This window comes from Herpailurus yagouaroundi, unplaced genomic scaffold, assembly GCF_014898765.1.
Source record: "Herpailurus yagouaroundi ecotype Mexico unplaced genomic scaffold, PumYag 28, whole genome shotgun sequence".
NCBI lineage: Eukaryota > Metazoa > Chordata > Mammalia > Carnivora > Felidae > Herpailurus > Herpailurus yagouaroundi.
This window is the reverse complement of record NW_024412376.1, coordinates 47,644,567-47,669,126: the sequence shown is the minus strand read 5'-3', so window position 1 is coordinate 47,669,126 and position 24,560 is coordinate 47,644,567. Positions and strand designations below refer to the sequence as shown.

Below are 24,560 nucleotides of genomic sequence, written 5' to 3'. Positions count from 1 at the left end.
ATTAGAAAGACAATTTGGCCAGGGCAGGGACTCGATTTAGCTCCTCTATTTAAATTCTTCCTTTTGGGATAGCTATTACTGCTTGCCTCTGCTGCACAAGAATGTTATGAAGGCAGAACAGGATACTGTGGGTGAATTATGCTTTGAGACCTTAGGAAGAAGGCCAATCACTGAATTCAAGGAGTTCTTTTCTGTCAGGAGACAGCAGGCCTCAACTCCTTGAAAGAGGATATTATGATTTCTTACTCCTATTGCTTTAATAACAGAATAACATCAATTATTAAATTAAGGGTTCTTTGCAAAACCTTTTTCTGCCTCATAATTTCATAGTAATAGAGAGGTAAATCTAATTTTTAGCATTCAGCCTGTTAACCAATTACACTTAATAAGAATATCTGGCACCTAAATATTTTAATAACAAAATAGAGTCAAGTTTTAAAATATTTAGATAAAATGGAGCTATTCTTAGGTGATCATCAGTTATTTCCTTTAAAATTACATGATGGATACATGAAAGGAGTCACACAGCGTAGTGTATCCTGGAATGGGGGTCCATTGAGGGAGATTTTCTTTCTTGATTTGGAACCAACAACTCTGAATGTGGTACTTGTGTCTCAGCACGTTCACTTGTTTGTTAAGTGGAAATGATACCACTTCTAAAGGATGTCACAGGGTTTTGTTTTTTTTTTTTTACTACCTCACTGAGAAGAGAAAATGATGCATGTGGTATCTATTGTAAAAATAAAAAGCATTATAATTATTTAAAAATCATACATACAGTGATTGGAATTAAACACCAAACTATATATCCCTATACACATAAATACATAAATATAGACTTCATACCTACATCTATCAATTGAAGAAACACAATGTGTTTTTCAAAGTATTGCTTCTCATTGCCTAGCATCAATATTAAAGCAGAATGAAGAGCTTCGCATAATATTTTGGTTTACATGACGTGCCATCATAACTATCGTTTTAAAAATCACCACAAAAGGCTGTTAAACAACCAGGTGAGTAGTGCTTAAGAGCTCTGTGAGCAGACAATTGTCACGTTCTGAGTCCAGGGTGCACTGTGTAGAAGGTTCCTGGGGGCACCTGGGCTCTGGCAGTGTTTTTCCAGCCATCTACACTCACCATCTTCCCAAACGCTCATCTGATTCCAAGATGGGGAGCTGTTGCATTTCATAAGACCCTCTACAGTCTCAGGAAATATGGCAGAGGGGAGAGAGCTAGGGGGACACCGTGGTGCTGGAAGGAGGAGGGTAGCAAGAAGAGCTTGTAAGTAAGAAAGCAAGATCTTGACTGAGCTTTTCTTAGTGAGACTTGGAAGGGTAGCAGGATTAAAGGTATAACTTTAATCATAGAGTTATGGAACCGGAAAGGATCCTAGCAATCATCTGCTAGTACAAGACCGTTTCCTCAATTGTCAATGAAAGTGCTGAGAGACTAAGTGACTTGCCCAAGGTGACACAGTTAATTGGAGGCCAAATCAGGACTAATGCCCGAATATCCTGCCTCAAGCTAGTGGTGTTTCCCATATATCATCCTACCTCGCGTAACTCCAGTAATGTCCTGGTAATTACTGATTTTCCCCCTGAACCACTGAATTTCATTTCTGAAATATTTTGATTTACAGAACTCTGAGACTCAACTTTCAGAGCCAATTCTTATGTCATCCAAAAGGCATTTTCAGCTGTTCCTGCTTTCTTAATCTCGGAATAATGGAATTTCCTCATGATATGCTTTAGAACTGAAATGCAAAGAGAAATGTTCTTTTATTTGCCCTTCATGGTACTCAAATATTGAAAAAGTGCTGACCTATCAATTGTGTTTCCTGCCATCGGCTGCCACCTCTTGCTGAGATCCACGTTCAGTGTGACAGTGTCTGGCAAAATGCAGGTCTGCTCAACAGCCCTTTCCCCAGCACACTCTTGGAACAGCTGTTAAGCTGCAACACTTCCCCAAAGCCGGACAGCATTGGGGGAAATTAATCAAACTGGAAGTGGTGTTCTCAATGAGTAACTTAGAGCATCTGAGGCAATCTCCCAGAAATGGATGGATTTGGTCTGCTGGCTGAGTTACTTCATTTCCAGAAGACAAGTTTCTTCCGAGTGGACGGTGTGTGTCATGCCTAGGCTGAGCACTCCAAGGGGCAATATATCTGTGGTCTCAATGGATTAATTCTCTCACAGGCCGTTTGTAAACCTACAGGTCCTCCATACTCCCTGTCAGAGGCAACAGATGCACAAGATAGAAAAACCCTGGGAGCCTGGCCCTGAGTGGGCTTTCTTGGATTGGCGAATGTTTTTAATCAAGGAGAAATGTTATCGTGGAAACTCTGGTGGCTTGTGGACTGGACAGTTGCCATCTGGGTCACTTGGTGATCAAGGCTTGTGCTTATCACAAAGATCTTTCCTCTTCAGAACAGCTGTCTCTCTGCTGAAGCTGTTGTTGAGCTGGTGAGCTGGACGATTCAGAAACAAGGGGGTGATGTTGCTCCAGAGACCTGGCACATGATGAGACACGGTGATGACTGCGGGGAACAGTGTTGTAATCTACAAATGCTTTATTCTGTATAGAAGTAGTCCACTGTGGCTTAACTATTTCCTGAAGGAGAGATGACAGTGGGTCTAAACTCTTTTTTTTTTTTTTTTAATTTTTTTTTTCAATGTTTATTTATTTTTGGAACAGAGAGAGACAGAGTATGAATGGGGGAGGGGCAGAGAGAGAGGGAGACACAGAATCGGAAACAGGCTCCAGGCTCTGAGCCATCAGCCCAGAGCCCGACGCGGGGCTCGAACTCACGGACCGCGAGATCGTGACCTGGCTGAAGTCGGACGCTTAACCGACTGCGCCACCCAGGCGCCCCGGGTCTAAACTCTTAAACGGTTGGCTGATTCTGCTGTCTGCCACAATGGAATATCCTCATAAATCAAAGCAGTCATCTTTCCAGGGCTAATGTGAATCTTATGGCCACCAAGGGAGATCATTTTCATTGCTGATTCCAGCCAGCATATTTATCCATAGTCTAGGGTAGCTTCTTTGCCATTCCAGGCTTTGATGCAAGTCAAAAAAGCAGACGTGGCTACTCACTCTTGTCCTCTCTCATAAACCCTGGAATACTTTCGCTAGATGTGTTTATTTCTGGATGCACCAGTATATTTTGCCGTCACATAAAACCTGGAAATTGCTGCTTTGCAAATATAGCAGAGCGTAGTTGCACATTTGAAACAGAAATGTGGTGCTCATGCCAACCTTCCCTTTTTCTCTCAGTTGTCTTGACTCAGAGGTTCAAAATTGGGTTCCCTGGAAAAGTCTTGAATGTACATTCTGTCTTGTTTTCACATTCATGCTGTGGTCAGAGCAAGGCTAGGGGCATTTAAAACTTCTGAATACAGATGTCCTGAGTGCTTCATCAACTACTCCCTAAATAGTAGACAAAGAACTTTAAAAAATGAATGAATTTCACTTCTGGCCTAATATTAACAGAATATAGCTTGAGGAATGAAGAACCCTCAGAGAGGTTGATCCTGAGTTCCTCAAATCAGAGAAAGCTAATCATTCCAGAGACTCTACACAAGTCTCTAAATGAACTTTTTGGAAGTTTTCTTTTCCATAATTAGGATGGAGTATGTGTCCCTAGAGAGCTCCTGGTGATTGCAGCGGTAGCTGTTAATGGCTTTTTTTCTACAAATGGCTTCTTCCCCCTGCCCCCACCCCAGACTGCAGTTTCAGCTGGGCTTTAGCAAATTACTTTTGTCTCATGAATGCATTTTGAAGAGTATGAGCATATTTTTTTCCCAAAAAAGGCTGACCTGTCTCTAGGTTCTGTCTTTTAGAAAATTTTTTTTAATGTTTATTCATTTTTTTTGAGGGGTGGGGAGAGAGAGAGAGAGAGAGCAAGCAGGGGAGGGACAGAGGGAGAGGGAGACACAAAATCTGAAGCAGGCTCCTGGCTCTGAGCTGTCAGCACAGAATCCAACACAAGGCTTGAACCCACAAACTGGAAGATCATTACCTGAGCCAAAGTCGGATGCTTAACCGACTGAGCCACCCAGGCACCCTTTAAAAAAAAAACAACAAAACAAACCTTTAATGTTCATTCATTTTTTTTGAGAGAGAGAGAGAGAGAGAGAGAAAGAGAAAGTGTCTAGGTTCTTTCAAAAGAGACCATAGTTTGGTACTCTTTGAGCTAAGAATGTGGTTCTCCAGTGAAGATCATTAGGAGGTTTGGGAACTAATTCATTTGTACTGTCATGGGACTCTTCCTGCCTGCTTCTACTGAAGAGGTGTGGACAGCAAAGATGGGAGAAAGCCCTCTCCCACCTCTACCCACCCCTCTGCTCCCCACCTACCACTGGATGTACAATGGATATGAAGGGGAACCTGTTCTATGATTCTTTTTATTAATTAATTTTTAAATTTATATCCAAGTTAGTTAGCATATAGTGCAAAAATGATTTCAAGAGTAGATTCCTTAATGCCCCTTACCCATTTATCCCATCCCCCTTCCCACAATCCCCCTAGCAACCCTCTGTTTGTTCACTATATTTAAGAGTCTCTTATCTTTTGTCTCCCTCTGTTTTTATATTATTTTTGCTTCCCTTCCCTTATGTTCATCTATTTTGTATCTTAAATCCCTCATATGAGTGAAATCATATGATATTTGTCTTTCTCGAATTTTGCTTAGTATAATACCTTCCAATTCCATCCATGTAGTTGCAAATGGCAAGATTTCATTCTTTTTGATTGCCGAGTAATACTCCATTGTATATATACACCACGTCTTCTTTATCCATTCATCCGTTGATGGACATTTGGGCTCTTTCCATACTTTGGCTATTGTCAATAGCATTGCTATAAACATTGGGGTGCATATGCCCCTTTGAAAGAGCACACCTGTATCCCTTGGATGAATACCTAGTAGCGCAATTGCTGGGTCATAGGGTAGTTCTATTTTTAATTTTTTGAGGAACCTCCATACTGTTTTCCAGAGTGGTTGCATCATTTGCATTCCCACCAGCAGTGCAAAAGAGATCCTCTTTCTCTGCATCCTCGCCAACATCTGTTGTTGCCTGAGTTGCTAATGTTAGCCATTGTGACAGGTGTAAGGTGGTATCTCAGTGTGGTTTTGATTTGTATTTCCCTGATGATTAATGATGTTAAGTGTTTTTTCATGTGTCAGTTGGCCATCTGGATGTCTTCTTTGGAGAAGTATCTATTCGTGTCTTTTGCACATTTCTTCACTGGATTATTTATTTTTTGGGTGTTGAGTTTCGTAAGTTCTTTATAGATTTTGGATACTAACCCTTTATCTGATATGTCGTTTGCAAATATCTTCTCCCATTCTGTTGGTTGCCTTTTAGTTTTGCTGATTGTCTCCTCTGTGCAGAAGCTTGATGAGGTCCCAATAGTTCATTTTTGCTTTTGTTTCGCTTGCCTCTGGAGACATGTTGAGTAAGAAGTTGTTGAGGCCAAAATCAAAGAGGGTTTTGCCTGCTTTCTCCTCTAGGATTTTGATGGCTTCCTGTCTTACATTTAGGTCTTTCATCCATTTTGAATTTATTTTTGTGCATGGTGTAAGAAAGTGGTCCAGGTTCATTTTTCTGCATGTCGCTGTCCAGTTTTTCCAGCACCATTTGCTGAAGAGACTGCCTTTATTCCATTGGATATTCTTTCCTGCTTTGTCAAAGATTAGTTGGCCATACGTTTGTGGGTCCACTTCTGGGTTCTCTATCCTGTTCCATCGATCTGGGTTCTCTATGTCTGTTTTTGTGCCGGTACCATACTGTCTTGATGATGACAGCTTTGTAATACAGCTTGAAGTCTGGGATTGTGATGCCTCCAGCTTTGGTTTTCTTTTTCAAGATTGCTTTGGTTATTAGGGGTCTTTTCTGGTTCCATACAAATTTCAGGATTGTTTGTTCTAGTTCTGTGAAGAATGCTGGTGTTATTTTGATAGGGATTGCTGAACCTGTTCTATGATTCTTGACCCCATCACCCACTTTGAGATAATAAAGAGGAGAGAGAAGGAGAGGAAGGTAGAGAACCTGTAAAGAGACTGTCTGAGGAGAGAGTATTGTCATGTTTAATGCCACTCCTCTTGCAAAAGAGGTGGGGAAGGGCTACCTCCCACAACCAAGCCCAGTGAGGGGTTACTGTAAGGGAACCACGCAGGGGATTCTGAAATATGTTCTTGTAGGTGGGACTCAAAGAGAACTGGCTTAAGCCTATGAAAACCTAAAGAAGACTATGGACTCGGGTCTCTTTCCTGCTTGGAGTGTAGATAGAGGAGGCGGATGGCTTGCATGAGGTCAGAGGTCAGACACAGCTGCTGGTCTGGAGAGGACTGCCAGGGCAGGTGATGTGTGAGTGTCCTAGAGATGACCCCGTGGGAGAAAGAGCAGGACTGGGGACCTAACCGAAAAGGCCTGGGGGGTAAGGGCACTTCTGCAGACTGAGGCTGCAAACAGACTGCTGGACGCATAGGGGCTGCGGGAAGCCTTGAGAGTAAGCAAGAGGTCCTCCTGCCCTGAGTCATGGCAATTACCAGGAAAAGGGCCCTGCACAAAAATTTGTCTGTATCTGGGACCTGAAGGGACTTTTAGAAGTGTCAGTGACCTAAAAGTGAGCAGAAAATTCCTAGGCCTGCTGGAGTTTTCATCCAAGGTAGGAGAATATTATATGAAATGGCAGTGAAGCAAAAATAAAGATGCATTTTTAACACATCACAAATCATGTCTGCTGAATACATTAGATACACTCTGTTTACCCCAAGGATCTGAGTTGATAGGAAGTTAGCAAAGGAAGCTTCCCAGAGGAATCCCGTACCGCACTTCATTTCAACTAGCTGGGTACATAATAACTCATGCTTCCTTCTGTAAAGTCGGAAGACCAGGTCTCCTGGCCAAACATATTCTGGCATGTGCTCACAAGGTACAGGAGCAGCTTTGGGATGTCTTGATTTTGTCCATTTTCATGTCTCTTTCTAGGTCCCAGCTCCCTCACCCCTCCCACCCTCCACTCTTCACCCCAGGGGCTGAATGCTGACTTTTTCTAGTTGGAGGTAGGAGGAGTGGCAAAGTGGGTAATGACCTAGAGTCCTAGAGGGCTTGCGTCGTGTTGTGATTTGGGAAGGGAAATGGACAGCATCTCTAAAAATTAAGGGAAGGTTTCAGACCCTCCTAAGAAGATGTCAAGTGGTCCTGAATGTTTCTGCAGAGGAGTAACAGAATCTTCTCCTTTTGTGTCTTTCTCTCGCTCCTCTCTGGGGTCTGCAAACACACGTTGGTGTTTGTTTAGCTTTGTTTTCCTTTGATCCTGAGGAACTTTTTTTCCTTGCTGAAGCAAATCCCCAAACTTGCAGCCTGGGGAGTCAGAAGGCAATGTCTGTTTTGGGTGCAGACAAAGACTGGTGAGTGACATCAGAGCATTCAGAAAGTGACCCCTTGCACTAAGGTGCAGGAGAAACGCTGTGATTTGGGACTGCCATTTGAGGTTCTAAAAGGCAGAATGTCAGAAACATTCAAGATAATGCACATGGGAACATCTTCCTCCCAAATGCCAGACTTGCAGAGAGTCTGGGTTTCCTTTGCTGTGTTAATGCTTCTCTTTTTTGCCTTTCCTGAGAACTGGAGATGATCCTTTAATGCCAGATTTTTCCCTCTTCACTCTAAAGGCAATCTGTTCTATGCTTTCCCCGCCTTGAGTGCTGACATGACTTTGACGTGCCTTTGATGAACCACACACCATTTGCCAGAAAGGAAGAAAAGAGGTAGGGATGAAGATCACGTAAGAACACACACATTTTTGGCCTTTCAGAGATTCAGCAAGATGGAGAAAAGGAATAAATAAATGAGAAGGGTGCGAGTGACTGTGTTTATTTTCTCCCTTTGTTCACACTCTGACCATAGCGTAGCTAAGCATGGGGGTCTGGGACTAGAGACTCCTTTGAATTCCACCTCCACCTTCCACTAGTTAGGACCCTGGGTCGGTTACTTTTATCTCTCTGTGCCTCCACTTCTGCATCAGTAAAATGACAATAAAAATAATATTTACCTCGTAGGGTTGTTGTATATATAAAGGGCTAAAAAGGGTGCCTGGTGCACAGGTGGTGTGACGTATTTGTTACCTACTGTTATTTCCTCATCTTCTGGTAATTTTCTGGGTCTGTAGAGATCTGAGGTGGGAAAGGATGACGTGAAGAAAAGTTAGGTCCAACCTCCGCTGGATTATTTATTTGTGATTTGCAACTACACTTAATTCTCCATCCATGTTATTTTTAGGCAGCATTAGGGTTGGTTATAACAGGGTTGATGAGAACTTGAATCTTTTCACCCATTTATTCAGACATTTGTGTTTGTTCGTCTATGGATTATTTATGTGAGTTAGGGCACTAGGAAATTTCCAGACTTGTATACAGCACAGGGTTTGCTCCTTAAGGAATCTACAGCTGGTTAATGATATAAAACAATTAATACTTAATCAGAATGACTCTGTTTGGAATATGCTGTTAAATCCCAGTAAAGAAAACTAGTCAGAAATAAATGGCCCAGCAAAACTATTTTGAGAATAAACTCAGTGTTTGTACTGTGAGACCGAGATCTCTAGCCGTATTCACCTATACCATTAAGTCTTCCGACCACAAATGTGGCCTCAGGCCTCTTTTCCCCTCATATTTACCAGTTTCTTGCTTTGAAATGACCTGGCATTTTTCCTTCTGTTGGGAACAGGAGGCGCTCCCTGCTTCTACACTTCTACTAAATGCCTGGTATGACCTAAACACTCAGAGCCTATTTTAGGCAAAAACAGTTTAGGGATTATTAATTATGTGGGTACAGACCACGATTCTGTATTTCATTTTTGGATGTATTTTAGCCCACAAACCATGCCTTCTCATTTGTCATCTGGGCTTTATGGAGATGTATGAAGTATGTATCCACTTTTAAAAACAAGGAATCTCACAGATGACACTTTTTTTCTTGAAAATGAAATAATATTTTATGGAAAGGAAAATGATCCATTTTTGATTTGGTGGTTCTTTTTTAAAAAATGTTTGTTTGTTTGTTTGTTTGTTTAGAGAGAGAGAGAGAGCGAGAGCAGGGAGGGAGCAGAGAGAGAGGGAAGGAGAGAATCCCAAGCAAGCTCCACCCTCAATGTGGAGCCCGATGCAGGGTTCAATCACATGACCATGAGATCATGACCTGAGCCGAAATCAAGAGTCAGATGCTTAGCCAACTGAGCCACCCAGGCACCCCTTGATTTGGTTCTTCTTATGGGCTCGAGAAAAGCTTATGTCTTCAATGTTTTTGACTGCTAGCAAAATTTTATCTGGCCTTCCAATATAGTTCACCTAGACAATGAACAGCGAAATGTCCGATGGTAATCTAAGATGTAAATGGAAAAATTATGGGCCAATCTTGTACTCTGAAAAGGGAACTTACTGTTTGACCCACATCAGTCACTTACTCTTCTGGGCCACAATTAAAAATGAGACGTTTATCACGGTAAAGCTTAAATTATTTTTAAGGTTCTCCTATCCCTAAATGACTAGTATTCTAGATCTGTGCTCTTCAGTCTAGTAACCATTAGCGACATGTGGCTCCTAAGCACTTGAAATGTGGCTGGTTCAAACCGAGATGCACCGTAAATGTAAAACACAGACCGGACTTTGAGGAGTTAATACAAAAGAAAGACTGCAAAATATTGAGTACATTGGGTTCAATAAAATACATGACTAAAATGAACTTAACCTATTTTTCTACCGTGACTATAGAACGCTTGAAATTACATGTGACTTACATTGTATTAATATGGGACAGCACTTCCCTAGACCTTCAAAACAAAGGGATTGGAAATTTGTCTTGAAGGACTTGTAGTGTTTAATGATCATTGTTTCGATATTAAGGTCATTATGCCTCTAAGGTCAGGTTTTCAAACTTAAAATTCTTATCCACACCAAAGTAATACACTGTGCATGGACAGATATTTGCCACCAAGTTCCTCTTGAAATTACTTCCTGCTGAGGTCCTCTGGGAGTTCCATAGTTACAATGCTCAACATTCAACCCTTATGGTACTGTCTCAACTGTATCATAAAAGGCTATCAGGAAATACACCAAAATGTTAAGAGTGATTATTTCTAGGTGGGGTACTGAGCGATTTTTTCATTCTTTTTTATTATTTTCATGTTTCAATCTTTCAACAAGGTCTAAATTAATTTCATCAGAAAATGCATCTCTTTACATTTCAGCATGAATGATTTTATAAATTCTACAAATATCACAAATATGTAAAAAAAAAAAAAAAAAAAAAGAGACCAACTTAAAAGGAAATATCCCAAAAGGCTTTAATATACTTTTCTCCATTTCCAATTTTCCTACAGCAAATAGGTTACTTCTACCAAGAGAGATAATACACCTTATTTTAAAATCTCAATATCCACCCACCCTTTAAACCGTGAACTGACATTAATTTGTAGCATGCTGATTTTCTTAGAACTCCTGAAGCTTTTATCTCTGCTGTGTAAGACTGAAGAGCAGATACTTTAGGTTTCAGCTTCGATCTTGATGCTAACACAGCTTTTTAATAATTGTATGACTACCATCAAATAGAACAGTAGTTAGAGTATATGCAGAAGACAGGGAAGGAATCCCAAAGATAGTTTAATATGCCACTGTGTTTGGGGGATTAGGTTGTACTTTAAAAGCAGCCATCTAAAAGAAATGGCATTTACATCTGACACCTGCAAAACAGGAGAGGGCAGTCTCCTGCATGCAACTCATATGGCCACTCAGGAGGGCGCTCTCTCTCACACACACACACACACACACACACACACACACACACACGCAGAGTGAGTAGGGTTGTGCCCTATGCTGTCTTGCTAAGCATCCCCTGTAGCTGCTTTTTTCATCACTCTCAGAGACCAGAGCCACCTCCCTGCCCACTTCAGGTACCACGGGGCTAGGACAGGCAATGCTTTCGCGTGTGCAGAGGTGTCCGTGTTCGGGCAAGGCCAGATGCCCAGCCAGGTCTGCTGTCAGCCATGTTGGCTTTGGAAAGCACTGGGCTTCTAAAGGCCTATCAGGTATGACTGTTCAGCCTGGCAATATTATACTCATTTTTTTTTTTCCTTCTTGAGGAAAAGTGTCTTTTTGTAATTCCCACGTGGCAACAGCTCTGTGGACTACAGCACTTTGGAACGGAGTAGGACTTACTGTTAGTAGTGAAGATGACTTCTCCTTCCTGCGGGGTAGGATCGGTATCCGGGACCACCTGCAAGGCTCCCACCGTCCGGACAGCAGGGTCCAAAGTGACTGAACTTTCGTTTACAGTCGTGTCGCTTGCGCCCGTGATCTGGTTGGTGGGTGGGCCTCCCAGAGATCCCTCGAAGTCAGTGGGCAAGTCATCCATGCAGTCAGCATTGGGCTGATAATGAGGAGAAAAGGATCTCTCCTTAGTGTTTGTCATCCAGTTAGAGATGAAATGTTTACAGCCTAAATATTTTGTTTCAGTGGAAAACCGAGTTCTTTACTGTTTTCCTCCTGAATCACTTAAAAAAAGTATATTCTACTATAGTTTCTGCAATTAACATGAAAACATCTTCCAAAATTTCCTTTCCAAAGTTTCTGTTTAGATCTAGATATAGCGTTTCAATTCCAGGAGAAACAATATTCATATATTAATATAATACTTGGGGGGCCATAATATTTATTTATGATGATTACCTTTCCTTGTATATACTGTTTACTCCTCATATAGAAAGTAGCTGACTGCTGATAATTACCCCCAAATACCCACACATTGTTCGTAAATGCACTGATGACAGGAGAGTAGGGAGGGGGCACAGAATCTGACTCATGGTGAATTGTTTATTAGAGATACACACAAAAGCACAGGGTACTTTTGTTATGATGGTGGTTAAACATAAGCCAAAACCAGCTGTAAAAAATGCCCTATTTACTTAATGTGCAAATCGATCATACGTTGGTCAAATCTTAATTAAAATTTTAGAATCATAAAACTAGGGTGAAATCATTTAATTTGATTATCCAATCATTGCAAGACTTCTGTCCCTCCAGGCCCCTCATCCCCAGATGTCTGACAGCCCCCACTTGAACAACACAGAAATGGGGAGCTCTCTACTTTGCAAGACAACCTGTGTTGGCCAGCCTTTGTTAGATTATGCTATCTTTGGGCAAAATCTTTCTCTTTGTAGGTTTTTCTCTTTGGTCTTAGTTCTGCTGTTTGAAATGATATTGAATATATTTATATCTCCTTCAAAAACAGCTTTTAAAATGATTTTCAGTTGTTATGCCTCTACCCAAACTCATAAAAATTATTTTAAAAAGATGGTGTTGCAGAGATCTGGTCTTAAGAAATACTAAGAATTTTTGCTTGACATATCTCAATGGATACAGATCAGGATGGGAGGGATTAGGTGAGGAAAATTCTGGATTGGCATTGACTGAATTAACATCATAATGACTACACTGTGTTCAAAGATCAAAGGGAAAATCCATAATTCCTGGACTCACTGGGAGCACAAAGCAAGCAATCCAAAGCAGGGGACTCTTGTCCTGATTTTCTACTCTTAAGCCAGTCTCTCAAGCTCCACACCTGTGTTTCCAATAGCCAGTTGGAAATTTCCAATCTCACAAAAATCTCAAATTCAGCTCATTCCCTCTTTCTCTGTATTCTCTTTTTATTTCACCTCTCCGTCTGTTAGAAGTGAGCCAATTCACTGGAACTCAAGTTATAAAAGTCAGTGCACTGAATGACCAACCCACCGTATTTTTGAAATTTAGAGACAGCGACATAAGCTATATTAGGAATTTTCTCTCCCCATTACCTTTTCTTCCATTACAGTTTCTTCCCTGGTATATTCCATTCTCTACTTTCTCAACACAGCAGTCTTTAAAACAAAACAAAACACAGGTCTGATTCTTCTTCTTCTTTTTTTAAGTAGGCTTCATAACCAGCACTGAGCCTGACACGGGGCTTGAACTCTGAGGTATAGACCTGAGCTGAGGTCAAGATTCAAACGCGTAACCAACCGAGCCACCTCAGGGGTGCCCTGATCCCTCTTTTCTCTTAGAGAATAAATTATAAGCTCCTGAATAGGGCAAAACAGGCTCTCTACAGCCTCATGGCAGCCAGCTCTTCTGGCCTCACCTTAGCCTTTGGAAACACAGAATACCATATATTCCCTATCTCAGTGCTATAGCTTATGCTGTTCCTCTGATCAGTCCCAATCACCCCCATTGCCTTCCCCATCCCAAGGTCTCAACCTGACTGTGGTGAACTCGTAAGCATCCTTCAATTCCCAGGCCAACCATCACCTTTTCTAAGTACTGTTCCCTCCCAGGTAGCATGTTGGATACTGTAATACTTTGTAGGTATTTCTCCCTGTGTTGTGGTTTATTTGTAACTGTGCTTGTCTCTGTCTTACTCTACTAGTTCACAAGCTTTCTCCCCCCAGCTTCATTCAAATATAACTGATATGTAACATTCCATCAGTTTAGGTGTATGACAGAATGATTTGATATACATATAGACTGCAAAATGATTAACACCTAAGTTTAGCCAACATCCATTACCTCATAGAGTTGCAAGGTTTTTTTCGTGTGTGATGAGAACTTTTAAGGTCTACTCTCTTGGTAACTTTCAAATAGACAAAACAGGATTGTTAACTACAGTCACCATGCTGTATGTTACATCCCCAGGATTGCTTTATAATTTGACCACCTTTACCCATTTCACCCCCACCCCCCAACCCCCAACCTCTGGCAACTACCAGTCTGTTCTTTGTTTCTAGTTTAGTTTTTTAGATTCCACATAAAAGTGAGACACGAGCTTTTTAAAGTGAAACAACTACATTACGTTGATCTTAATTTCCAAGCCCTCATATAGTGTCTAACAATTACAAGGTGCTCAGTAAATGTCGATTTGAACATTTTATCAGTGTCTCAGTTTACTACCATGAAAAGCTGGGAATGTTACTATCTGTCCTAGATCAGTTAAGGGAGGATTTGAAAAAATGCTTTAAAACTGTCAAGTTCCGTGTGAAGGTACGGTATATTATTCAAGAATACCAGAATATGCCACCCCAAAATGTGCTGTTGGCATAAGGATTATTTTGCGCTGAAGACAGTTGAGAAGAAGCAGGTAAAGAAATGTTCTCTGCCCTCCTCCCATCTGCCCAAAAGTAGGACATTTTGTAAAGGTGGCCCCCCTCCCTGTACCAGGAAGAGAAGAACATTCTGATCACCAGAGACTGGGAGTTGACACCAAAATGAATCTGTAATAACACACCTCACTAATATGCCCTTCTCTGCCATTAGTTTCCCTCATATATGTACTTTCCCAGAATTTGCTGCCCGAGAAACTCAAGGTTCTTTGGTCACTTCTGTTAAAATTTGTTCTTTTGTGAAGATGCTCTGTATGTCCAAGTTCTGCCCACCCCTTTGAGTTACTCATCCCTAAGTGCTCCCATGTGCTTGTGCAGTGCACATGTTAATAAATGTCTGGTTGTTTTTCTCTTGTCTATCTTTTACCGGTCTCATTTATAGGCCCCTGCTAGAGAACCTAGACGGGTAGAAGGGACAGTATCTTTTTTCTCTCCCCTACACTATATAAAAACGCTTATAAGCAAAACCAATTGTATGGGGGGGGGGCGGTGTCAGGGACGAAAGGATTTCACAATGAGCATACTGTGCTGGTTGGTCTTTCCTCCATGGGCATCTGAATGCAATCACATATGCAGTAACCACTGACATAGTTTTCAAAATGTTGACTTCGCTTGTTGATTTTGTTTCTTCATTTTTGTCTTTTCTTTTTTTAAAAAAGTTATTAATTTTGAAGCAGAGTGTTCCCTTTTATTTTGTGCACTAGGAGAAACGGTATTATATTTTTAACAGAAGCAGGAAAGAGAAAGAGCTAATTAGCTCAGTGGGACTGTTAATGGTGGCGGGCATGAATAATTTGGCTTAGGTATAATATTTCATAGACCAAACATTACAGAAACTCACAGTTTATATCTACTCTAAGTGGTTCATCCAAGAGAAGAATGTTTGTGTAAAGGGACCCAATTTATATACCTCGAAGAGAAATTACAGTCATAATGTTTAGCAGAAGATCTCAAATACCATCTGCAAGTGAACTTTGCATAGGTATTCAAATTCAGTTTAGCATGGGAGAAACCACTCAAATAAACCAACCTCTAGAAGTCAGGAACATGGGAATACCCCAGCTACATGGAATTTTCTCTTCAGTAACTATCATGCTATTTATAACAGGACAATAGCGATAGAAGGTGTTCACTGCTGGGATATGAATGGCCTGGGTGATATGGTACCTCAGAGGAGTACTCACTGAGATCTGCATTCTGTCGTTCTACAAAGACTCGCCTAGAACTGACTGGAGAGAAACGAGAGTGCAGATCTGTTGTGTAGATAAAGGGATGAAAACACTTCTGACAATGAAGGCCTCCCTCCTTTTCAGTTCTGTATCTTATTTCTCTTGGCAAAATATTGTAAAAAAAAAAAAAAAAAGATACCCACTATAATGGGAATTTCATGATCCACAAGCTGTGCTTTCATTCTTTAGCTCATTTTAGAGAAATCCACTTTACAAAGTGAAAATGTCCCCAGCTCTCAGCTTTCGGCTTATGTGTGGTGTGCCTTATAGCGGAGGCAGCCACAAGGATACTCGATTAAAAACAAAAACCAGAAACAAGCCAAAAAAAAAAAAAACCCTTACTGCCTGTATCTGGACCATTTAGTTGACCAAGATTACAACCAAGTAATGAGTGGTGAGTGGACACAGTCCAAAGGAGACCAGACTGAATTTCATAAATATGATTCTGTAACTGACAGCCTTCTGGCTCTGAGGGGCAACAATGCCACAGACATTTACTGAACACCCATTATACGAAAGGGATACAGAGATAAGAACCACTAGGGACTAATTGTTAGAGACTGACAACCTCTTTTCAATTTTCCTTGATTAAGAATAGAGTATAAGGAATTTAGAAAAAAAATTATACAACAATATCTTTAAGCTGCATAAAGAGGGCTTCAGTTAGCTGAAGTGTTTACTAAGTGAGAAGGCTGTGAACTTGCCCAGTGACATGGAAAGTTATATGAATGCAATAAAACATCATCTTTTTGGTATGGTTTAGGCACGGTGCTACCCAGTGGTGAAGCATGGAGTGAAACAACATCCCCAATTCCTCCCAGATCCAGACTTCAGTATCATCCTCTAGGACACGACCAGAGAAACCTTGGGGAGGCATGAGGGTAGCCATATGCATTGGTGGTTCCTGAGAAGTGGGCCACATGCCTTCTTCTTTCTGGAGGACGTTCTGTTCTCTGGGGCAAGCACAGATGCGTGTCATGTTCCTGTGCAGCTAGCCTTTATGAATCCTTGGCAAAATCCAAAAGATGCTACCAATGTTTATTTTTCTGGAAGTCAAGTGTGCTGAGTAAAATCCTACCCGTACTTGGTGAGCATGAAACCATGTACAAAATGCCCAATTGCTAAAAGTTAAAATGTTTTTAATTTGGAAATAAGCCCAAAGGCCACCCAACAGTTCTATTTCGAAAACAGTATTTGTATCGTCAACTCATTCTCAAGTAGCTTCTGAAGAAGTCGTACCTCCTCTGAAGAAGTCTGAAGTCAAATGCTATTTAGTTTGAAACGTAACCACCAGGGGTGGTTTGGTTTCACTGTCCTGACCAAGAAGCACTGGGATCAACATTTAGGAGCTTTGAAAATATTCTGAGCATTAGAAACTGGGTCAAATAATGTGACTGTCTACCTTGAATTGTGAGTATTCTAAAGGTTCTGGAGACTAAAGATAACATACACATATGCAAGCACACACATACATACATTTCCCATCTCCCTTGCATGAACTGGTTGAAAAGTGCAAACCCTGCGTTCGATTTTCTAGGCTCCTAGTATCTGGTAGAGATGATGGGCTCTTACTCATATTTCATGCTCACTGTAATTGATTTTTACCTTGAATGCATTGTGCATTTACAACTCTGGCCTGAAAATGTAATGCATTGCCTTTCAGAATCTAGCTCGCAGCTATAGTCACACAAGCCGATTTGCGTTTGGTGTGTCAACCATGATACACAGCATACAGCTTGCGTTGAGGCAGCTGGTACAGGGTAGAAAATTCTCCAGCCAATGCATGACCTCATAATGCTTCAGGTGTGCCCTCTTCAACAGAGCCCCTCTGGTAGTCCTGGCATAATTAGCATTTTGGCATTAAAGGAAGCCTTTGATATTTGATCTGATCCTTTCTTCTTCAGTGACATCTTGGGACCATTAACATTCTCTTTACTCTCTGCCATCAGTAGTGAGAAGTGACAACAGAGAGGCTGCAGCCAAGTGGAGGGGCCGGCGGGCGGGGGTGGGGAGGAGGTTGATCTCTGTACCCTGTTTGTCTAGCTTCTTTTAGACAGCGCCTATGTTTTTCTCACATCTCTGTGCAGCCCTTGGATTTGGTGGCCTGGCTTGCTTCCTGCCCTCACCACAGCAGCTGGTGCCTCACCAACCACCAGCTCGTGGGGCTCACTTTAATACAATCCTGGGAAAGTCCTTCCCTGGAGCATCAAACCGGCCAGCTGGTGGGATTCTCTTTGCACTGGGGGAGAGGCTCAATTTTATGAACATAGGACAGAGGGCACCAGCTGGATGGTAGTGTCAGAATGAAGCAGCTCTGGCTCTGGTTTCCTGTTCTCTGCAGAGATCTGAGTTGAGCAGAGGCTCTGGGCCGGGTTCCCAGTGGCTATCCTTTCCTCCCATTGTCCGGAAGAGCTCCTTTCCAGTGAAAGCTAGCCATGGTGCAACCCAGTGGTTGTAGGGCAACATCGGAAAGTGAGGCACGCAGACCTCCTTGCTGACAGTACGTGAGTGATGACACACAGGAGGCGGTCAGTGTGCAACCGGGCCGTCCAGCCTCTGCTGTGTCCTGCCTGTACTCGCACCCTGCAGCCTAGATGAGAAGCTTAGGAGCTGACACGGACGAGGTGAGAGGGCCGCGATGTTCTCAGAGTGAGAAAAAGTGAGAAGAGAAATGTTTCAGACATGGGTGTTCTCTTGGGGCCTCAGCAGATGACGGCTCTGCCAGGAAGATGAGAGGGTCATAGAAAATCCAGGTGTGATGTTTTCTCCCTGCTTGGGGGGTGATGCAGAAAGACACATATTACGATGCTGTAGGCTGTGCTGTGCTTACCGGGATCCCTAGGGCTTTAAGAATGTTCATCTTGCACATGGGGCAGGTGCGATGGTCTAGAAGCCAGGGGTCAACACAGGACTTGTGGAAAAGATGCCTGCAATGAGAACCATACATCTTAGAGTGGCGGTAACCACACAGACTACCTAGTCCACCACAGCCCAGAGACTTGTCCAAGGTCACTCGACTGCTCAGAGGCACAGCCGAGACTTGAACCTCCATCTCTTAGCTCCTGGGCCAGTGAGCTTCCTGGTATACCCTGTGCTGATTTAGTCAAAATCTGTCTGGATCCCAGGACTGTCCTCTACGATTCACAACAGTCTTCCAAGTTTCAGAAAACGTAGAGGATGCAGACACAGAGAGATTTTTCTCTTTCTCAATAGGAAGAATGCTTAATGGAAAGAATGCAGGTGGGGAGGCCTGCACAGGCCTTTCAGGATAACTTGCGACTTGTAAATAAATCCAAACTTTCTTTTTCCACAGTCAGAAGACAACTGCAAAATAAAGGCTTGTTTCCATTAATATTTGGGCTCTCACACAAAAGGGCAAAAGAGCTCCTGGAAGCATTTAACAATACAGATGACATTTTATGTTGTTATGGCTGCTGGCTGTCAAATCAGAAGCCAGAGTGAAGGGTACCGTACCCTTTCCTGTTTGTACAGCTGATGTGCTCAATCAACTCCACTGCTGTTCTCATGTGGCACTCCCGTGAGCCTTCACTGCATGCCAGCAGGAGGGGGGCATTCAGTAGGCACAGGGGGGCCTCCTAACTGACCTTTCATTCAACTTGGCTCTCAAGAGCCCAAGAGATTATCAGGGACTGCTCCAGTCAGAAGCTTCTCTTCTCACAAGACTCCAGACCCAGGCAGAAGCAGTCAGAACTTCCTGCCTGGGGCAAGAAGACAGGGAACCATCTGTCTTAAGTATGAGGGCTTCGCAGGACATTCCATTCATGCCTGACTTTGTCCTCGGCTGTGCACTGTTTACTCTCTTCTCTCACCTTTGTTTTCTTTCCTTCTATCAGTCTAACCCTTTTCTTTGTGTTAGAGGGCTTTAGGCTCAAATGCTTAAAGGGGACCCATAAATTAGGGAAGAGTGCAGGAGGGGCCAATTTTTTAAATGGAAATTGTGAAGAATCCACATGCCAAGGATGGGGTTAGCTGTACTCTGGATATGATTAGATTGGGGATTAGAACAGGAGAGTAGCAACCTGGATGTGTCATCATGTTTCCAGATTGCTGTTTAGAATGCCTGCAGATTTATTCCTTAGAAGACACATATCACATTCATTCGGTCCTTTACCCATACATTCATCCAACAAGTAATAAATGCTGAGAACTGTGCTCAACACTGGGAATCAGCATGGTAGTGATTTGGCTCCTTCCTTTAGGGAATATAATGGGAGGAGAGGTTAATAAAATAACATAAATAAACTACTTAATGACAATAGTGTTAAGTATCACCTTAGAAGAACATGGAGTTTGGGAAGGCTTATGACTGGAGATTTATTTTGTTTGGGTACTCAGGGAAGATTTTCCTGATGAAGTGCCAAAGTGAATACTTGAGGGCTACACAGACATTACCCGCATGAAATGGGAGGGGAGAAGGGTATTCTAGGCACAATGACTGACTGGCATGAGAACCCTGAGCTGGACACTGGCAGAAGTGAGGGAGGGACGAAAGCAGGAGGAAATCACCCTGCCCCCCAAAAGCAGTATGGACCTCCCTAAGTTCAGGCTCTGCACTCAGGAAACAAGTTCTGAATCTGAACTTGCTCACCAACTGTGTTCCCCTGGGGAAAAAAGTCAAACATTCTGATCCTTCTGACTGTTCTTGGGAGGCAGCCTCTGTCGTGTTTCTGGCATACATGTTAGAGTCACAAAAGAGGGCCAGTCATTAGCTGTTTTAACCTCAGTAAGTCACTTAATATCCCCAAGTCTCGAATGCCCCATCTGTAAGATGGAGATATACCTACTTATGCAGAATCTCCAAACCCTAGAAGCTGATAGCTATTTTCGAACGCCCTGAGTCATTCCCCTTTGTGCATCGGTGATGGTTAGTTTTGCGGGTAAACTTGGCTAGTGCCCAGTCATTCAATGAAACACTAAATAATCGAGGAGCATATCACAGATCTGGTTAACATCTACAATCAGTTGACTTGGAATAAAGGAGATTATCCTACATAATCTAGGTGGGCCTTATCCAATCAGTTAAAGGCCTTAAGAACATAACTGAAGTTTCCCAAGGAACCAGAAATTCTACCTCCAGATGACAGCACCAGATTCTGCTCAAGTTCCCAGCCTGTAGGCCTGCCCTACAGATTCCTGACTTGCCAACCCCACATAAGCCAATTTCTTGAAAAAATCAATGCCTTGAAAATTGTCTCATATATATACATATACATATGATATATAATGTAGTGGAGTATAGTGGGATTCTCTGGAGAACATTGACCAATATAACTTCCAATGAGAATGTAAGGTCCATGAGAGCAAAATCCTTGTTTGCCTAATTCTCTGTTGTATCCTCAGCATCTAGAATAGTTCCCGGCACACAGGTGATGCTCAGAAATATCTGCTATATAAATGAATACTTATCAAAAGACCTGGTACTCCTCACTGCCTACACATGGTCATAAGCCCATGGACTCAGTCTTGCTAAATCTCTTCCACTGCTTTGCTTGGCTTCTATTCTCAACACTGCTTCCTCACTCCTAATCTTGTTAATGTTCTTTATTACTGCAATAACATCTAAACTGCTCTCCACACCACCAGCTTTTCCTGTTCTTTTCATCCCACTCATCCTTGCCAGATTTATCTTCCTAAAATATAGCTCTGGTTACGTCACCTCCTTGTTCCATTCTGTTCTGTGCTAGGAGCTGGGTACAAAGATGAATAAGACAAGGTCCCTCCATCAATGCAGCAGCATAGTCCTTGAATGGTTCCCTGTGAACCACAATGTAAAGGCCACTGGAAAGCCATACTCCTGGATCCATCATTTTCTGGCTGTTTGATCTTAGGCAAGCCTTAGTTCTCCAAGACTCTGTTGCTCATCTGTGAAATTTTCTTATAAGTATGGGGTTTGCAAGTGAATGACTCTGTATGTGTGTGGGGGGTGGCGTTGGGGTGGGGGGATAAGTAATGACCAAAAGCTTAAAACATAACTCCTGGCCCTCCTTAATTTTAAGCTACCATTAATCTTAAATTTTTTTTTTCAACGTTTATTTATTTTTGGGACAGAGAGAGACAGAGCATGAACGGGGGAGGGGCAGAGAGAGAGAGGGAGACACAGAATTGGAAACAGGCTCCAGGCTCTGAGCCATCAGCCCAGAGCCCGATGCGGGGCTCGAACTCCCGGACCGCGAGATCGTGACCTGGCTGAAGTCGGACGCTTAACCGACTGCGCCACCCAGGCACCCCAGCTACCATTAATCTTATTAAATTTTGTTGTTGTTGTTTTTCAATGTTTATTTTTGAGAGAGAGAAATAGACAGACAGAGACAGAGCGTTAGCAGGCAAAGGGTAGAGAGAGAGGGAGACAGAATCTGAAGCAGACTCCAGGCTCTGAGCTGTCAGCATAGAGACCGATGCGGGGCTCAAACCCATGAACTGTGAGACCATGACCTGAGCTGAAGTCGGACGCTTAACCAACTGAGCCACCCAGGCGCCCCACAACCATTAATCCTATTGATGTAAATGTACTGCATCTTATTTTTAGATATTATGTTATTACTCCAATTCTTACTCTTTAGAATATACTTTTAACATTTTAACAAGTAAAGGCAAATTTTAAAAATTCAAAGGGAGAACTAAGGCAAAAAATGAAAGTGCTAAAGTGACACATAGATGGTGATCATACTGATTATTAATGAACATTCATTTTCTAACACCATATTTCTTGTGTTAACTATCAAACATGAAGACTGTATCCTTGTAATTAGGATTGCAAAAACAATTCTTCCCTCCCCAATGGAAAGAAAAATAAAAGTTACCAGACTAAATAAATAAAGAGTTAGGGAAAGAATCCAGCGTTCAGTGAGATGTACCAACAGTCGAGTAAACATCTCTACGGCAAAGTCAGCCTCAGCTCATCCTGTTTGTACGATTCACAGTATGGCACTGTCTCTTCCCATGTTTTAACAAAGGCTGCGTGAGAAAGTACACACTGAGGAACAATGGGACAAGATATTCTATCTTGTCTATCTTAACAATCCTAGCAAGCTGGAAATGCAACAGAGGATTGACCAAAACCCTTCTTCCTCTTTCTTCATCAAAGGGAAGCAAGCATTTAAGTAAAAGTTCCTCAGAGGTGCCTGGGTGGCTCAGTTGGTTAAGCATCTGACTTTGGCTCATGTCATGATCTCGTGGTTCATGAGTTCAAGCCCCGCGTTGGGCTCTGTGCTGACAGCTCAGAGACTGAAGCCTGCTTCTGATTCTGTGTCTTCCTCTCCCTCTGACCCTCCCCGGTTTGTGCTCTCTTTCTCTCAAAAATAAACAAACAAACAAACAAACAAAGTTCTTCAAGCACCTGACAAAAGATGATGCTGACAACTGAAAATGATGCTGAGCTGATTATGAGTAATAAAATAAGTTCTCACATTTTTTTTAGCAATAATGACAAACCCAGCTAAACCTGTTTCCCCATTTATTAATTCTTGTTTTCTGTTGTCCTTTGTCTATATGTATGACACCCCCTCCAAATAAATGGCATTTTTTTCTCCACCTGGAGGAAGAACAGAGCTTTTCTAGCCTTTCCATCTCATTCACTTTTATAGGCTTTGTCAGACCCTGTCACCCTGACATTGACATTAGAAGTCCATGGCTTTCCTTTTGGCACCAATACAAACTGTTTCATTCCCTTCAGTAAGATGGTTATCAAAGAACGTAAGTCACTCAGGGACCCAGACAACATTAACTATTTAAATAGGATGTACCCAGGGGCGCCTGGGTGGCGCAGTCGGTTAAGCGGCCGACTTCAGCCAGGTCACGATCTCGCGGTCCGGGAGTTCGAGCCCCGCGTCAGGCTCTGGGCTGATGGCTCAGAGCCTGGAGCCTGTTTCCGATTCTGTGTCTCCCTCTCTCTCTGCTCCTCCCCCGTTCATGCTCTGTCTCTCTCTGTCCCAAAAATAAATAAATGTTGAAAAAAAAATTAAAAAAAATAAAATAAAATAAATAGGATGTATCCAGTGCTTCTATGGGTAGTCAAAATATTTCCTCAGAACCTCACAATCTTATTTGTAAAGTTGTCAATGAAGTCAGAGTTTTTGAATTAAGACACACTAAGTTAATCAATATTAACTTAATATTTATAAATATTCCTCCACATATAACATGCAACAGGCATGTTACTATGCAACAGGCATGTGAAATTATTAATTCATAACAGCTCTATGAGGTAAAAATTATTATTCCCATTTTATGGAGAGTAAGCTTGAAGCTCATCAAAGTAAAATAAATTAAGCCAAGAGCTTGTAAGCTGCAGAGCTAGGGCTCAAGCCCAGCCCTAGTGTCAGTGGTTTTACCCAAGTCTGCACCCTGCCACCCTTCCTTCCCCACACTGAACCATCATGGGTCGGGGGGGGGGGTGCAGTTTGGAGGAATTAAAATTTTTATTCTTTCCCAAAGTATTTTTGTGGTTCAGTTTCAAGGAGGCAGTATCTTAGTTACGGGGTTGGAGATCAGGCAAAACCAAAGGGAAAAGTGATCTGCCTTAAGCATATGCACTTGGCTACAGAAGGGAAAAGCTGTCAAATAATACTGGCCTCCTCAGGACTATACTTAGATATTAGTTGGGTTGATTTATTTGGGGAGAGGATAACACTGGCCTCTAAACGCTTTGTACTGCCCCATTCTCCACTGCCCAACAAACAGACTTGGTTAAATGTTGAGTTGGCAGCTCCATTGCCTTTCCATAAAATGTTCATATTTGAATCTTCAAGTACCACAGAAAGTCATACCCACTCTTCATCAGGGCTCTTCTTGACATGGTCTGGTTTCCCTTTCTTGCTTTAGCTTTCTAAATACAAATATGATATCACTCCTCAGGCTTGAAATGCTTCAGCTGCTCCTCTCTCCCTAGAGCACAAAGTCGAAATGCCCGAAGACAAGGCACACAGAAGCCTCACCCACGGTGGCGCGTGTCACATCTTCTGTTACGTCCCTACATTTACCCCACACTTTTACCATAACTCTGGAATGCCATTCTCATTTTTTCTCCTGGTATGTCAAATCCTGCTCATACTGTATCTCATAGCTCAGATATCCCTTCTCTTCTCTGAATATCCCATCCCTTTTTTTGAAACTCTG

General features: G+C 42.2%; 1 protein-coding gene across 4 annotated transcripts in view; it reads right to left on the bottom strand.

Moving 5' to 3' along the window:
- Nucleotides 1-24,560, bottom strand: part of RNF150 (ring finger protein 150) — a 292,882-nt gene that overhangs the window by 69,620 nt on the left and 198,702 nt on the right. For 3 of the 4 annotated variants that reach the window (XM_040473333.1, XM_040473315.1, XM_040473324.1), the window contains exons 5-6: nucleotides 18,256-18,352; nucleotides 11,225-11,435 (exon numbers count right to left, since the gene is read on the bottom strand). In XM_040473333.1, the coding sequence (XP_040329267.1) occupies nucleotides 11,225-11,435; nucleotides 18,256-18,352 (308 nt within the window). Of the gene's footprint in view, nucleotides 1-2,891; nucleotides 3,433-11,224; nucleotides 11,436-18,255; nucleotides 18,353-24,560 lie in introns of those variants that run through there. The other variant, XM_040473342.1, reaches the window with a different exon arrangement.